At 34.3% G+C, this 17,117-nt stretch overlaps 1 protein-coding gene across 1 annotated transcript; it reads left to right on the forward strand.

Annotated features, from left to right (window-relative positions):
- Positions 1 to 12,938: 12,938 nt before the first annotated feature.
- On the forward strand, positions 12,939 to 16,828 carry LOC107773322 (sorbitol dehydrogenase). The gene is made up of 6 exons (XM_016592757.2): positions 12,939 to 13,290; positions 14,100 to 14,167; positions 14,929 to 15,165; positions 15,341 to 15,631; positions 15,933 to 16,120; positions 16,466 to 16,828. The coding sequence occupies exons 1-6, from the start codon at positions 13,188 to 13,190 to the stop codon at positions 16,656 to 16,658; spliced, it is 1,080 nt and encodes a 359-aa protein (XP_016448243.1). The 5' UTR covers positions 12,939 to 13,187; the 3' UTR covers positions 16,659 to 16,828.
- The last annotated feature ends 289 nt before the right edge of the window (positions 16,829 to 17,117 follow it).

A 17,117-nucleotide genomic window follows, 5' to 3' on the forward strand; every position in this document is an offset into this window, starting at 1 on the left:
TCAGATAAATAAGCCGAATATGACAGTTGAGCGACCGTGCTAGAACCACGGAACTCGGGAATGCCTAACACCTTCTCCCGGGTTAACAGAATTCCTTATCCGGATTTCTGGTGCGCAGACTGTTAAACAGAGTCATTCTTTTCCTCGATTCGGGATTAAAATTGGTGACTTGGGACACCCTAAATCTCCCAAGTGGCGACTCTGAAATACATAAATAAATCCCGTTTCGATTGTCCTTTAATTGGAAAAACTCCCTTGCACCCCTCGCGGGAGCGGAAAAAGGAGGTGTGACAGCTCTGGCGACTCTGCTGGGGAAAAACACCCAGAACCACTGGTTCAGGGTTAGAAATTCGAGCTTAGATAAATTGTTATATTTGGCTTTATCTGATTTTTACATGTGTTTGAGCCTAATGTGCTAAATGATGCTTTTACCGCTTTGATATTATGTGAACTGTATATAAATTGTGCCGAAACCCATCTTCTCTCTGAGTCTTCTGAATCATGAAGAAGGGTGTACTTCGTACGACTTCTTTTCTGTATAGTGTCAAGTCCCAATTTAGAACGAGGTTTGGATAAGTCGCAAAGCCGGTGAAGCTTCTGTATTCCCGGACTGCCGCCTCCTCCTCGGCTCGAGTTGTCCGCTCGGGTAAGCCAGGTCTAGAACAAACACCCAAGTTCTGAACCTAGTATAACAAAGTCACATGCCGTATCCCTAGTAGGAACGTTTGTTTGCATCACGTGCATTTGACTTTGGAGGCCCAACACAGAGGTTGGGTCTGTCTAGGACAGGTGTACCAAAAATGAAAATGACCATCCTGATGCATCTTACTTGCTACTACTTGCGCATTTATTTGATTCGGACTTGTGTGCTGACAGAGCTGTCACACCTCCTTTTTCCGCCCCCGCGAGGGGTGCAAGGGAGTTTTTCCAATTAAAGGACAATCGAAACGGGATTTATGTATGTATTTCAGAGTCGCCACTTGGGAGATTTAGGGTGTCCCAAGTCACCAATTTTAATCCCGAATCGAGGAAAAGAATGACTCTGTTTAACAGTCTGCGCACCAGAAATCCGGATAAGGAATTCTGTTAACCCGGGAGAAGGTGTTAGGCATTCCCGAGTTCCGTGGTTCTAGCACGGTCGCTCAACTGTCATATTCGGCTTATTTATCTGATTTTAATACAAATATGAACTTATGTGCAAATTTTATCTTTTTACCGCTTTTATTATTTTTTAATTATTTTTACAAGAATGTGAACATTGTTTAAAAACATGTCTTTGGATTGCGTCACATAAAATGCACCCGCGATCCGGAACGTATTTTTATTCAATGTTTTGGGATTTGGATTTGGGTCGCATAAATGCGCACCCGTGTTTAAGAATGTATTATTATTAAAATCATGCCTAAAGCGATTAACGTGTTATTATTTATGGGTAAGACTGTGGAATTCACTAAACAATCCATCCCGAATTCTAAATACTCAATTAAACATTTATTGAGGGCCCCACAGTTAGTGCATTTTATTGGGCGAGGCTCATCTCATTTTATTTTTAAAAGGACAGTCCTAAAATGCCTACATTTTTTATTGAAATTTGTCTCTATAAAATAAAGGAGAAATATCTTAATTTATTTACATGTTATTACCTAGTTACATTATACTAGGCATGTTCTTAGTTTGTCAAATTAAAAAAAAAAATATAGCAATTCTAATTTTAATCCTAGACCATTTACATGCTGAAATTAACCGATATTATTTAACTAAACAATATTTCTACCAACTTCCTACTAGATGACCTATTCGTTTGATTTTTGACTCGACGAAATTACTACACCATTTATTTATTTTTAGGCAATAGATGTAGATAGTTCATTTGTTAAGCTATCGTCGAATGTTCCACTATATGTATTAAATATCTACATGATTCTGATTTTTGCAAACTAAATAATTTATACATACAAATAAAATTCAGAATATAATTAAATATAATTCAGAATTTCAACTCTTCATTTTTTCGTATTCATGCTTCATATTTCGGATTACAATAACCAGCGTGTCAGTTGTGTACCTGATATTGGAAGCAAAAGAAAATGAAGATGAGAATCAACAGCAGTAATAACAATACAGCATAGCAGCAACAATCCAGCAACAGTAATAACCCAGGAACAGAGTTTGCAAACCGGTGGAGTATTAATCCCAAAACAAAAACTTCAAGCTTTGATGACACAACAACAATTAATGTTAATTTTAAACAATGAAAGAAAGCAGAATATTTTTTTAGTTTTTTTTTATTTGAAAGTTTAAATATTTTTTCGGAATTTTCTCTCTCTTCAATGTTCAGCCTTTTTTTTCTCTCTCTCTTATTCTCTTTCTCTCAGATTTTTTCCTCTCTGTTTTTTTTTCTTATTCCTCTCCTCCTCTCATTATTCAAGACCTTCTATATATAACTCATCCCATAAATCTTTTAATCAATTAAAATCAATACTTTTTCTCTACCCAACCCATTATCTTCCCACTCATCCTCATTACATTAAATAAACATATCACACCACCCCATTATATTTTATCCCCCATGCTTCACTTAAAATAATACAAGATTCCCCCCACTAAATTTTGTCTTGTCCCCCTTTATATTAAACAACTATATCACAACCCACCCCATTTCATTTTGTCCCCCATGCTTCATATAAACAATTACAAAATGTACAATTCCTAAACTAACCCTCCGACCCTATTGCAAATTACTATTTTACCCCCGAGAGTACTATAAATTACCAAACTACCCATCAGCTATAACACATCAATTAATCAAACTTAACCAAAATATAGACAATATGATTAATTTCTATCAATGTTCAAACAACAAATTTCATGAACATGATTTCTTCAACATTTCAACAACAAATCACATGAACATGATTTCTTCAACATTTCAACAACAAATCACATGAACACAAATTGAACAACAAAGAACAACTAAAATTTGATTGAACAATATTTTAGCAACAAACAATCCTATTTTCGGATTCAACAACAACAACAAACAAGTATATTTAGATTTCTAAATTCAATAATATTGAACTTAAAATCAACTCTAACAACATTACAACAAACAATTCCTATATTAAACTTTAAACAAGATTATGAGACAAATTCAAGAAATAATCATAAATGATAAACAAGAAATCAAACTATACAAAATTCGGATTCAAGAACAATTAAACAAAGTATGGACATGAATTAAATTTATTTTGAACAAAAACAACATGACGGATTCAAATGATTAAACCAACATACTTCTCTATCACAACTAAATTCTTTTAGGCAAATAACAAAACAAAACCTAAGAAGAAACAATTATGAATTTAAACTTGAACTTTAACAATATTGACCATTTTTGGAAAATACATAAAATACATAAAACAAATTGAGGAAACAATTAGTTAAACTTTAATTTGTATCTAACTAACATTAAACTAACAACATTTACCTAAACAATAAAACAAACATGAAATAAACATGAAAAATTCACCAAATAATGAACAAACTAGAAAATTATTTCAACGAAGAACAAACCAAACAAGAATTGAATCATTTATCGATTTTGGATCCGAAAAATACCAAACAAAAATATGGACGATAAATGAGATTCAAAAACCAACTAACCGGAAATGAAACGACGAACAATGACCAACCAACGACGAACTCGGACAGTGATCGACGACATCGACCAAAACTCATCCACTCGACTCGACTGGACTGAAGCAGTAGCATCCGCTACTGCTGGACATCGGCGCTTGACTGAATGACGAAGATGAAGCAAAAATAGCTGACGACGAAGAGAAATGGATGCAGCAGCAGCTTAATGAAGAAGCCATAGTCATCGAGGTTCGCGAACTCGACTGGACTGAATGGTGGACGACGAAGAAGATGAAAGTGAGGCAGCAACTTAGAGAGAGAAGCAGCTGTTCGTTGAGGCAGCAACAACACAGCCAAAACGACTGGTTGACGAGCTTGGCCATGGAAACGACTGGGCGTAACGGTGGTGACGACGGGGAGGCAATCTACGTAGCAACAATGGTCGACGAGGTCTGTTTGGAGGTGAAGAAGCAGCAGCTGGGGGGGGGGGAACTGGACGTCGGGCAGTGACGAGTTATGGTGGAGCGCCGGAAGGGTCGCTTGGGGAGTGCGGGGGGTGGTCTTGACTGGTTGTTTGGTGGTGGCGGGGAGCTGGGGGTTTGACGTGAGTTTGGTGGTGACGACGGCGACGAACCAGCCGTGGTCGTCGAAGGAGAAGGACGCAGCAACAGCTGCTCAAGTTCGGACGAGTGGAGGGTGACGACGAGGACGCAGACAAAGCCATGGGAGGCAGCCATGGACGGGGTTAAAGGTTTTGGAGAGGAAGAAGATGGAGGGGGGCGGGTAGTTTTTCAGGTTTTTCTTAGGGTTTTTGGTTTGTCTTTTGTTTTGTGTCTTGACAAAATGAAGAGTGGGTCTTGGGTTAATGGGTTAATGGGGCGGATCGGGTCGACCCGGTCTGTAGTGGACTGGGTCATGGAGAAGATTGGGCAATTTTTTGGGCCTTTGGCTTACAATTGGAGAAGTGGCCCAAACCGATTTTCTTTTGTATTTTTGTTCTCTTTTCTTCTTTTATTTTTCTAAAACTAAATTATAAAAGTACTTAAATTATTATTAAGAACTAAATTAAGTTATAAAAACGCAAATTAACTACCAATAACAATTAACGCACAATTAAGTAATAATTAAGCATAAAATTGTTCATTCGGACATTAAATGCTAAAAATGCAAAAGATGTCTATTTTTGTAATTTTTAATTTTGTAAAACTAATTTAATTACTAACAATTGTAGAATTAAATCCTACATGCAAAATGCGACATATTTTTGTATTTTTTTATTAATTTAACAAATAAGCAAACGCAGACAAATACAAATAATTATCTAAAAATATCACAAAAGTACTCAAAATTGCACACCAAGGAAAATCATTTTATTTTGCATTTTTTGGGAGTATTTCTCATATAGGGCAAAAATCACGTGCTTACACTCTGTTCTTGTTATGTCAGTGTTGATTTACTTGGTTTTCTGATTTACTTGGTTATCTGATTTACTTGATTATCTGATTTACTTGGTTATCGTTCGTTGCTACCCGTGTTCTCCCTTATTGTTCCTACTATTTGTATTTTGATTTCTCTCCGCTGTTGGTATTACCTCGTTAACTATATCTCGATATTTTATTATGATATCCTGTTCATTTCATTTGACCAGTAGTTGTCTTGACTGTTCCTCGTCACTACCCCACCGAGGTTAGTCTTGATACTTACTGGGCACCGCCGTGGTGTGCTCATACTACACTTCTGTACATTTTTGTGTACAAATCCAGGTATTGATCGATAGTAGCTGTGCGGATCGTCGCAGTGGAGACTCACGGTAACCTGTTGCTGCATTCGCAGGTCTCGGAGTCACCTTCGTTTGTATTTACATTTCATTGATTCCTTCTCGTTCTGGAACAGTGTTGTATTTACTTTGTATAATTACTCTTAGAAAGGCTTAAAACTTGTACCACCAGTTTTAGGAGTTGTAATTTGTTCAGAGTAATGTAATTTAAAGTTAGTAAGCATCAATGTTGTTTCAGTTTATGTTAGGCTTACCTAGTTTAGAGACTAGGTGCCATCACGACTCCTGCGGAGGGATTTTTGGGTCGTGACACTTCTATTCAAATGAGATGGAGTGAATAGCTTAACACAAAATTCTGTGAGAAAGGTACTTACACGTAATAGGCGTTTGGACATAAATATCGTAATTTTTGTAAAAAAATAATATTTGGAATTAAGTTGAAAAATAATATTTAGAATTTGAAATTACGCTTGGACATACATTTCACATGAAAAGATATTGCAGTGTTGCGAGTGAAGAAAAAAGTTTTTCTGAAAATATTGAATTTGGTTTTTGAAAAACTCATTTTTACAATTTTTTTAAAAATTTACAAAATATCACGGGCAATCACATTTTTGATTTTTTTTTTGAAAAAAAGAAATATTTTTATGGACAAATGGGACCGTAGTCTCAATTACATGACAATATTCTGAAATTTCATTGGCAAAATTTGAAACTCATGATAATAGCTGTTTGTTAATTATAGGGGCTAAAAGGTGGATATTTGAGAATTTTATCCCTCAAGTCGATAATAATAGATCAGTGTCTTTAAATAAAAATTCCAGTTGCTTCTCTTCAAATGAGATGTTATGGCCATATTTACTAACTAGGAATGAACATAATCATCTGCCTCATTGAATTATACTATGCCAAAAAAAGGTGGTCTAATCCGTTTAAAAAAGATGGCCATAACTAGTTTACAAAACTAGAAGATAATATCTAGCCTAAAAGAAAGTTAATAAATTGTGCCTAAACTAATTTACTATTGGAACAAATCTAAAGCTAGGATAAAGACAGCTTTAGTGGGGAATTCCTTTTAAATCTATCTCTTTCGAAACAAAAGTAATAACAAGAATATATGTGGAGTATATTTAATAGATAGGAAGATTTACCATCAAAAGGGTATAGTGGAGCGGTTAGTACTCTTCCGTTCTTTATCAGATGTCTCGAGTTTGAGCTTTAAATGTAAAAAATCGCTTTTAGTATAGAATATTTTATCTTCAAGTGGGATTTTTAGTGCGAATCCAAATTAATCGAATCTAAAAGCGGATATCAAACACCGAATGAGAAATCCGAAGAAGGAGCAGGAGATTCTTTCTTGGACAAGGATTAGTAACAAGCAAAGGAACACAAACTTTTCCCAGTACTATTTTGTAAAGAGGAATCACATTCATCTGAGGAAGAATCAAGAACCAAAAAGTAAATCATATGAGATTATGCCCTCCAGATAAAATCAACATATCATGTCAAAGAATTGTCGAAGAAATTGACCACCAACTAAAGGAATAGAAGATGAGAACAATAAATAAATATAAAATCATATCATATCGTTAAATCCGTCGTTACGTAATCGATGAGAAGTATCACTTTATAGAACGATAGATTTGGTGTGATGACATGGTTACCTTGCTTTTTTCTCTCATCTAGCCCTTCCTTATTATTAAATAATCATATTTTATTCTTTACATTGCTTATTAATAATTCTACTCTATATTCTATTTTTTCTTAGTAATGTTACAAATTTGTTCTTCATGGCTTTATGAAACAACGACATACAATATAATCTATTCAAACGTTGTATTCATCAAATAGTATAGTACAATTCAGTAAAATACAATACAAATTATGAAACGACATGTAACAACAATCCAAACAAGTTGTAACTGTACCCGATGTCAAAATAAAAAAAATCAAGCAATTTAATCTTAAGAGCCACATGGTTAAGGTAATAATACATATTAGATCACTTAATCATAATAAAAGTTTATATGCAAATTAAATACATGTCTTGCGCTTTTATATTTGGCGTAAATATTGGGTGCGGATATATTTTCACTTAAAGTGAAAAATCAAAAAAGCACTACGCATCACTCGAATATAGCATCATTTGCAACTTGTTGAAAAGGTATTAATTCCAAATGTAATGAGAAAACCTTATTAAAAAGAATCTTGCACTATCTAAAAAGGAAAAAGAAATATATTAATGCAGCAAAGTTTTCCTATATAAAGGCAAAGAGAGTTCTTGAGTTCTAACCATCAAATTCTTCATTCAAGATTTGGTCCAATTCTAATAACACTTCTTATATTTGCAACATAGTTGTTGGTGGTGCAATGGGAGACGCCGAGCCGACTAATTACTAGTACAATTAAGACCTCGATATAATTTTATTCTGTTTAATATATCGGATGTTATATATATATTTTTTTTCGGGATTCTTCTCATTCTTCTTTCTTTCTTCTCTATTTTACCCTTCACTCTTTGTGAATTTGAAAGTTCTATAAGTAACTTGAGAGAGAATAGAGAGCGGGCTATACCTAACTTAGTTTATCCAATATTCGATTTAATTTTTTTTTTTTTTGGTTTTCTCTCTTTGTGTAAAAGCAGTCATTTTTCATGTTTCTTAGATAGATTGTCCGGCATTGGTTAAGGGAATATTGATATTATCTCTTCGTGTTGTTTTAAGCAATCCTTACTTTATGAGCTGGCAATTGAGATTAAGTTAGGCAGAAGTATATTTTTTTAATATGGTAAGAGTCAGACTCCACCACTATTTTGGGTTTATTCAATGTTGGTCTCATGTCATGTTATCTACGAGTTGACTCTTGCATGAGCGTGTGAGAGAGTGTTAGATTGTCCATCGTTGATGGAAGGAAAAAATCATTTTTCATATGGTTTTAGGTAATTCTCATTTGATAAGTTAGCTTTTGAGATTGTGAGTTGCCCGGCTTCGTCATTGCACCACTAATAGCCATAAGTTGCTTTCTGATTTTGATCTTGATCAAGAAAAGCTATGCATCAAAATGAGGATGAATAATGCTATGTTTGTGGAATTAAATTTTCTTTCTTTCGCCTTTTTTTTTTGTGTGTGTGTGTGTGTCTTCTTCGTTTATTTCATAATTTCCTATAGCTGATATCATTCTTTCGTTCTCTTTTATGTTTTCTTGATCAGGCAAACATGTTATCTTGGGCAATGGCGGAGGCAGACATTTTATCAAGATTATTAAAAAAAAATCTCTTATTTTAGGAATTCAATAATTAATATATATTAACAGGAAAAATAATTTTCACCTATACGATTCTCCACTAAAGTTGAAAATATTTACTTTTTTAATTTGTTTTTTTGGTCAGGTTAGATTTATGAAGGATTGAAATACCCCAAGAATAATTTAGGCAGAAGGAAAAAATTCAGCAAAAGCTATATAGAAAAATTTTATTAAACTAGGAAGAGAACTTGGTAGGAGGATTTTTCACAATTCCTAAACTCTTGAATCTCTCTACATCATAGCTACATTTCCACAATAGAAAATGTGTAGTAGCACCTATATTTATAATACTAAAAAACCAAAATTGACTAGAATCTAGAAAACTTATTCCTACATCATTTAGGTTATGAATCCTAACTAGACATAAATTAAATAAACTAGTAAATACCAAATCTTAGAAGACGTAGGAATACTACTTAATCTTGATTTAATTTTCAACAGCCTCCCTTAAACCAAGATCTTCAAACTTGAGCATGTCATGAGTAACATCAAGCCTTGTAGAAGTTAAGTACCTTAAACTCTTCACAAATTCCCTAAAATATGTGGCATCAACAAAATCAGAGTGCCATATTTAGTCAACTTCAATTTATCTTGAGTATTGCTCATATATGATTTGTCTTTACTCGTGGTAAATCCCTTCAAAACATCATCAATATAATTTTTCATTACTTTGAAATCATCTACTTCTCCGGTTGCCTTGTAGTTGGACTTGTACACCCAATTATCTCCAATTGAACATTCAATAGGTTGTAGAGTAATGCCACCAATAAATATATCATCTTGCTCCTTGAAACATGTAATCTTGAACAATGGCACAAAATTTATTTCATCTTCAATATCTATAATTATGTGTTGTAGTGCTGGATCCCAAGCTATTTTTGTCTCAATCTTGTGCAGATCATCAGAGACTTTATCTTGATGAACCATCTTGTTTTTTCGTTAATAGGTTCATTTTCAATACTATCAAATAACTTTTCAGATGAAACACCAACCTCTTTTGGACGAACGTCCCTTGCAACCACATCTTCCTTTTTAGCAACTGGAATTTTTTTTGGCAAATCAATTTGAATATTATTTGACTTTCCTTCGCATTCAATAGAATCTCTATCACAACAAAAATTACATGTACCTTCTCTTCCCTTCTCCTCTATTTCTAAATTTTGACCTTCTTCATTTATCTTCGCCGGCTTTGATGTATCTTCTTTTTCTTTAATTGGTTGATCATCCTTTTCTTGTGATGCATCATCTAATGTCTCATCTTTCTGTTGATTCAATGATCCCGCATATGTCACCAATTCGCCTTCTAAATCATCAAGTCTTAGAGTGCTAAGATCTTTGGTAGACTCAAGAGTAACTTTCTTGTTGTTAAACTTTAAACTAAGTGACTGGAATATTTTCTCAACAATTTTAACTTCTCCAATACTTCTCCATTGGTCCTTAGACCATTGACTATTTCAGTAATTCTTGCAATGAATTCTTTAACGGAGTTTGTTGGTTTCATACAAGCCAACTCAAATTGACTCCTAAACTCTTGCAATTTCTCTTTCCTTATATCAGCAACTTTTCGATGTGACTTAACCAAGATTGTCCAAGCCTCCATTGATGACTTTGCATGCAAATATTTTTTAGATACATACAAGTCGACCTTTATGGCGAGATAGTAGTGTGCCTTATAATCTAAATATCTCTTCTTCTCCAATTGCATAACTGCATCACCCGTCAGTGTTGTGCCTTCTGGACGTTCCTCAAATCCTTCATCGATGGTGGACCATAATCCAATAGCCTTAAAAAAAATTTCATCTATTGATACCAAGTTTCAAAATTACTTTTGCCATCAAATACAAAAACGGGACAATTGGGTAATAGAGTATCCATATTTTTTTTGGTTCTCCTACCGGCTCTGACAGAATCTCACACAGGCTCCGATACCAATTTGAAAGATTGAAATACCCCAATAACAATTTAGGCAGAAGCAAAAAATTCAGCAAAAGCTATATAGAAGAAATTTATTAAACTAGGGAGAGAACTTGGTAGAAGGGTTTTTCACAACTCATAAACTCTTGAATCTCTCTACATCATAGCTACACCTCCACAATAGAAAATATGCAGTAGCACCCCTATTTATAATACTAAACAACCAAAATTGACTAGAATCTAGAAAACTTATTCCTACATGATTTAAGTTGTGAATCCTAATTAGACATAAATTAAATAAACTAGTAAATACCAAATTCTAGAAGACGTAGGAATACTACTTAATCTTAGTTTAATTTCCAATTTTGTGTCCATTATTTTTCTTTTGTTGATTTTACTCTTTTGTCTTTTTGGCTTTTCTTTATCTAGTGGATTTCAATTTGTGTGGATTGAAGAAATGCAGCCAAAAAAGACACAAATGGGTGGTGTTTCTTTTTTCCTCTTTTATTTTTTAATATTCTTTGTTTGGCCTATGGATTTCATTTTGTGTGATTGAGGATTTTGCAAACAAAATACGACACAAATTAGTGTTGTTTCATTGTTTTCTTTTTGAGTTGCTTAATCGACTTCACTTTTTTCTTTGTGATTTGAAGAGAATGTAAGTGAAAAGAAAAAAAAGGAAACAAATTAGTGGCAATTATCACTTTTGGGTACTTGTAAAGCGAGCACCATATTACGATAAAAAATTATCAGTTATAATGCGAGAACTAACAAAATAAATTGTGAATAACGATAAATTAGATGACAAAACAAAATTATACTTTAAAGTGTCGTAAAATTTAACATGTCAATTAACCTATATGCAAAAATGAAGATATCAATCCACTATTTATAAAAAGACGATAAATTTGAAAAACCTCATACATAAATGGGTTCACAAAAATGGTGGCTAAAATTGGTGGCGAACCCAAGATTTTATATAAGCGGGTTCAAATTAACACGAGGATAGCCGCCAATAAAATCAACAACATGCATAATAAGCAATGTTTGCTAGCTACTATGTTTTTCTTCTTTTTGTTCTCTATCTCAAAAAAGTTATTTTTAATTCCGCACTCTTATTTTTTAACAAGTAGTGCATTTTTTAATAAAAGAATTAAAACAAGTATTTAAATTTATCTTTAATATAATTTATCTACTTAATTTGACAAATTTTGCTTTAAAATTTTTAACATTAGGTAACAAATTAAAAGTATTTTAAACTCTGAATTTCTGTCCTTGATATATAAGAAAAACAAAGTTGTTGTTTACAAGAAATAAAGTAATCGAATGAAAGAGTTGTGAAATAAACTAAACTAATATATATATAAGTGGATAAAGAGAGCTTATAAGCCAAATAATAATAATAATAATGAAATACAAAAAAAAAAAATGTTCAAATAAACAATTTCAATATAGACCAAATTAGATTAAAGTACAAAATAATAAATCATTTCAATAAATATTCTTGTATGTTTTACGGAAAATCATGTGATAGAAAAATAAATCAACGTTGAAATAAAGTTTGAAGTAAAGCAAAGTTGAGGGCCATTCAAGCATAAAGCTAAAAACTGTCCAAGAGCACTGGACCTTCCGGTATTTTTGAACCCGCTTGGACCGTCGGACCGCAACAACTGTATTGGTAAGCGGGTTCAATTATATTGTATACGGTATAATTTTTCGACAAAGCAGGTTCATATGAACTCTCTTGACTCCATGTGAGTCCGCCCCTAACTAAAATTATAATAATTTATTATGATTAAGTGACAATTTAAAGTAAAAATATATTTTTTAATATATGTATAATTGAATTGATGTAAATACCTAATTTTTATCATAGTCAAACAACGCTAATATAAGATAACCAATACTATCAAACAAATCATTTGTATTTAGTACCCGTTTGTCTAAAGGTATTTTTTTTTCTTTTTTGGTTTTTTTTTCAAAGATGTGTTTGTCCATGAAATTTTGTAAGTTTTTGAAAAAAATTCGAAAATGAGTTTTTTAAATCAAAATTTCAAAATTTCTTGTTTCCCCACTCACAAATTACAATATTTTTCAAGTAAAATGCATGTCCAAATATAATTTTAAATTCCAAATACTATTTTTCAACTTAACTTCAAATATTTTTTTTTTCAAAAAGTATACTCCCCATTTCAGTTTATGTGAACCTATTTCTTTTCTGGTCCGTTCTAAAAAAAGAATAATCCATTTCTAATTTTGAAAATAATTTAACTTAAATTTATAATTCTAATATTACTTTTATAACCACACAGAGAGAGTAATTTTTATGTTCAAACGCCTACTTAATGCTTATTGATTTGCACAATCTGAGTTTGCTTCTTATCCACAAAAAGTCCAACTCCACGTGTCTTTCCTACTGGGATATTGCATCATCATCATTCATTAATATACACAAACTGCTATACTACACAGATTTTACCAAACTTAGAATCAGTGAAGAACCTATTCAAAATCAAATCTTGATCTTCTCTACTTTTGAGAAAAGAGCAAAGTTCTAATGGGTAAAGGTGGAAAAAGTAATGAGGTTGAAGAAAACATGGCTGCTTGGCTTCTTGGTGTTAATACCCTCAAGATTCAGCCTTTCAATCTCCCTCCTTTGGGTACTATTTTTATCTCTACTCTTAGTTAGAACTTATTAGTATCTATTGATTAAAATAATTTCATCAATTAGTCGTTTGAGTTGTGTTTTTTGATTAACTTGGTCTATTCAATAAAATTATGGATTAATATAATTTAATTCCTAGGCGGCCGAGGGTGTGGCCGGGTGGTTAATAAAGTGGGCGAGAACCATGAGGTCTCAGATTCAGATCCCAGCAAAGGATAGAGTTACCTTATACCTCTCTGGTGGGAGGTGGCAGGTATCCCCTGGAATTAGTCCAGGCGCGCGCAAGCTAGCCCGGACACCACGGTAATCAAAAAAAATTCCTAGAGGAAAATTACAATAAGGGGCAACCAAGTGTGTAGCCTGGCAGTTAAAGTGTGTGATAATCACGGAAGTCTAGAATTGAAATCTCATTAGAAACCAAAAACGGTTCAGTGCATGTGCTAGTGGGAGGTAGCATAGTGGGAGGTAGCAGTTAATTAGTGGAATGGAAGTTGGCTCTGACACCACCATTATAGAAAAAGAAAGTATAATATCAGTAATTTGATAAAAGAATTTTATAATCTGGTCTGACAAAGTCAACTTACTGAATCAACAGAGGGTGTAATAGCTCTTTGACTTTGATTTGATTTGCAAATTAATTGCTTGAATATAGGGACTACTCCATTTGTTTTATGATTTTGTTTTTATTAGTTTTCTTACTAATAGAAAACTGGTTAATAAACCCTGCATGAATGCGTGATGCTTCATACACCGAGCTGCCCTTCTTTAATTTTCTTACTGTGTTCTTTTTTTGTTACATCATAGGACCCCATGATGTTAGAGTTAGGATGAAAGCTGTTGGTATTTGTGGAAGTGATGTTCACTACCTCAAGGTAAAAGCGTTCTTCTGGTTCACTTCTTGATAGCTAAAGTATATATTATATTTTTGTAGTGATTTTGGGTTGATGGTGGTCTATAATCGGGTTATATCTCAATCGCCTCTGCAATGGTGGAATATGATTATTCTGTATAACGACCTAGGGAACTACGTAAAAAGAATGAAACAAGCTTGTTAAAACTTCCCTTGTTCATATTTTAATTTTTTTCTGTTATATGGATCCTTATGCATTGAAGGGAAGCCTTGGCGTAACTGGTAAAGTTGCTGCCATGTGATCAGGAGCTCACGGACTCGAGCCGTGGAAACAGCCTCTTGCAGAAATGCAGGGTAAGGCTGGTTACAATAGAGCCTTATGGTCCGGCCTTTCCTCGGGCTCCGCGCATAGCTTAGTGCACCGGGCTGCCCTTTTTTTTTAGATGGATCCTTACGCATACACCGGATACAAGTATGCATGCGGTACTGGTATGACTAGGTATCCTATCTGGTTACCATCAATCTTTTAGAATCTTTGTACTATAGTTTAGAATGTTTGTGTCTTATAAAAAATGATAGCTAGGGAGGCCTAAAGCTCTGAATAGTTGTGTTGCGGAAAAAAAAAATTACATAATGGGTGTGGTTTAATTGCTACAATCATGTATGATCATTCTTATTTGAATAACAAACTGCGAATAAGGTGTTTTGCAATCTTTTTTCTAATACTGGCTACAATACCCTTGGATTTGCTGCTAATGGGAAAACAAATTTTTTGAGTTTCAGACCTTGAGATGTGCTGATTTTGTAGTTAAAGAACCAATGGTGATCGGTCACGAATGTGCTGGGATCATAGAAGAAGTTGGTAGTGAAGTCAAGACATTGGTTCGTGGTGATCGTGTGGCACTTGAGCCCGGAATTAGTTGCTGGAGATGTGATCTTTGCAAGGAAGGCCGATATAATCTCTGCCCTGAGATGAAATTCTTTGCTACTCCCCCTGTTCATGGTTCTCTCGCAAATCAGGTATAAAGCTTACCTACTTCGACCAGTTTTCTCACGATTCAAAATTTTTTCCCTACTTTGGTACTTAAGGCTTTTTGTATATGAGGTCGGTCTTGTAAAATTAAATGCAGGGTCTGTGAAGTGATAAATATTTGGACTGTGACTAAAATGCTAATTAATTTTTGATCGCCAACAGGTAGTCCATCCTGCAGATTTATGTTTCAAGCTCCCCGATAATGTAAGTTTGGAGGAAGGAGCAATGTGTGAGCCACTTAGTGTTGGTGTTCATGCTTGTCGGCGTGCGAATGTTGGTCCTGAGACAAACATATTAGTGCTGGGAGCTGGACCAATCGGGCTCGTCTCATTGCTCGCAGCTCGTGCTTTTGGTGCCCCAAGAATTGTTATTGTCGACGTTGATGACTATCGTCTTTCTGTTGCAAAGAAGTTAGGAGCGGATGAAACTGTCAAGGTCTCAACTAATATTCAGGTCAGGATCCAAATTTCAAACTTCCTGTTGTTGATCTCTCCTACGTTTCATATGCACGCTTGAGAGTGAATACAAGAGTTAATTTCACGTATGATCACTAAACTTTATCCATTATACCAATAAAGTCACAGAACTATTTTTTGTCACATATAAAGTAATTGAACTTTAGCTACTATAACATTAAAGTAACCGAACTTTACTGATATAGTGGATAGAGTTTAGTGACCATACGTGAAACTAAACCGTGAACTCAAGATGTTGCAGGTGTTCTTTCCATTTCACTAACTGATAGTATGAACAGGATGTAGCTGCAGATATAGAAAACATTCAGAAAGCTATGGGAGCTGGAATCGACGTGAGTTTTGATTGTGCTGGCTTTAACAAAACCATGTCAACCGCTCTTGGTGCAACTCGTCCAGGAGGCAAAGTTTGCTTAGTAGGAATGGGACATCATGAGATGACTGTTCCTCTCACTCCAGCTGCTGCAAGGTACAACAACAACTATGCCTTAATCCTAATCAAGTTGGAGTCTGCTATATGACTCCTCACTGACGTTTCACTCCATTTAAGTCATCTCCGTCCAACATTATGCAAAATAAAAACCTAAATATAGGAAGTTCTAGAAGTTCTTTATATTTTCTACCAGCATATAAATTTTTGACCAGATTAAAAGGCTCTTACAAAACATAGGACTTAAAGTAAACGTACTAACGTCACTAATAGATCTTTTCCATAACTAAAACTTTTCTTAGCCTACAGTAACAATAAGCTCACGATTCTCTCGCTTCTGTATCCTTTTACTACTACACTGATTTTTTCTCAATATATGTTCAGGGAGGTTGATGTCATAGGCATATTCCGCTACAAGAATACGTGGCCTCTGTGTCTCGAGTTCTTAAGAAGTGGGAAAATCGATGTGAAACCTTTGATCACACACAGGTTTGGATTCTCTCAAAAGGAAGTTGAAGAAGCTTTTGAAACAAGTGCCGGTGGTGGTGATGCTATTAAAGTCATGTTTAATCTGTAAAAAAAAAAAATTACCAAATATTCCTGAAACCATATATCCAAAAAAGATGTTTTATGCTTCTATATACATGTTCTTTGTATCTGTTTGAGTCTTTGTTAGAACTATGCATTACTTGAAAATATTGAGACTGGTCAAATAAAGTTGGCTATTTGGCTTGAGGTGCCTACCAATGTTTGTGTTAATACATACTCCCTTCACTTCATTTTATATGGCGGGGTTCGGAATATGAAGGTCTCTTCTTGTTTTCTTTCCGTCTTCCTGAGCCGAGGGTCTATTGGAAGGGGTAATGTCTGCGTACACACTATCCTCGCCAGACCCCACTTTGTGAGATTTTACTGTGTCGTCGTTGTTGGTTCAGGGTATGAAGTTCAAGCTAAATAGTGATAGTCCCACGTTGATAGTCCCACGTAAAATGGAACAGTGGGAGAAAGTCATTAACCTGTTAGGCAAATAAATATC

Source organism: Nicotiana tabacum, chromosome 18 (genome assembly GCF_000715075.1).
Source record: "Nicotiana tabacum cultivar K326 chromosome 18, ASM71507v2, whole genome shotgun sequence".
In the NCBI taxonomy this organism is placed as follows: domain Eukaryota; kingdom Viridiplantae; phylum Streptophyta; class Magnoliopsida; order Solanales; family Solanaceae; genus Nicotiana; species Nicotiana tabacum.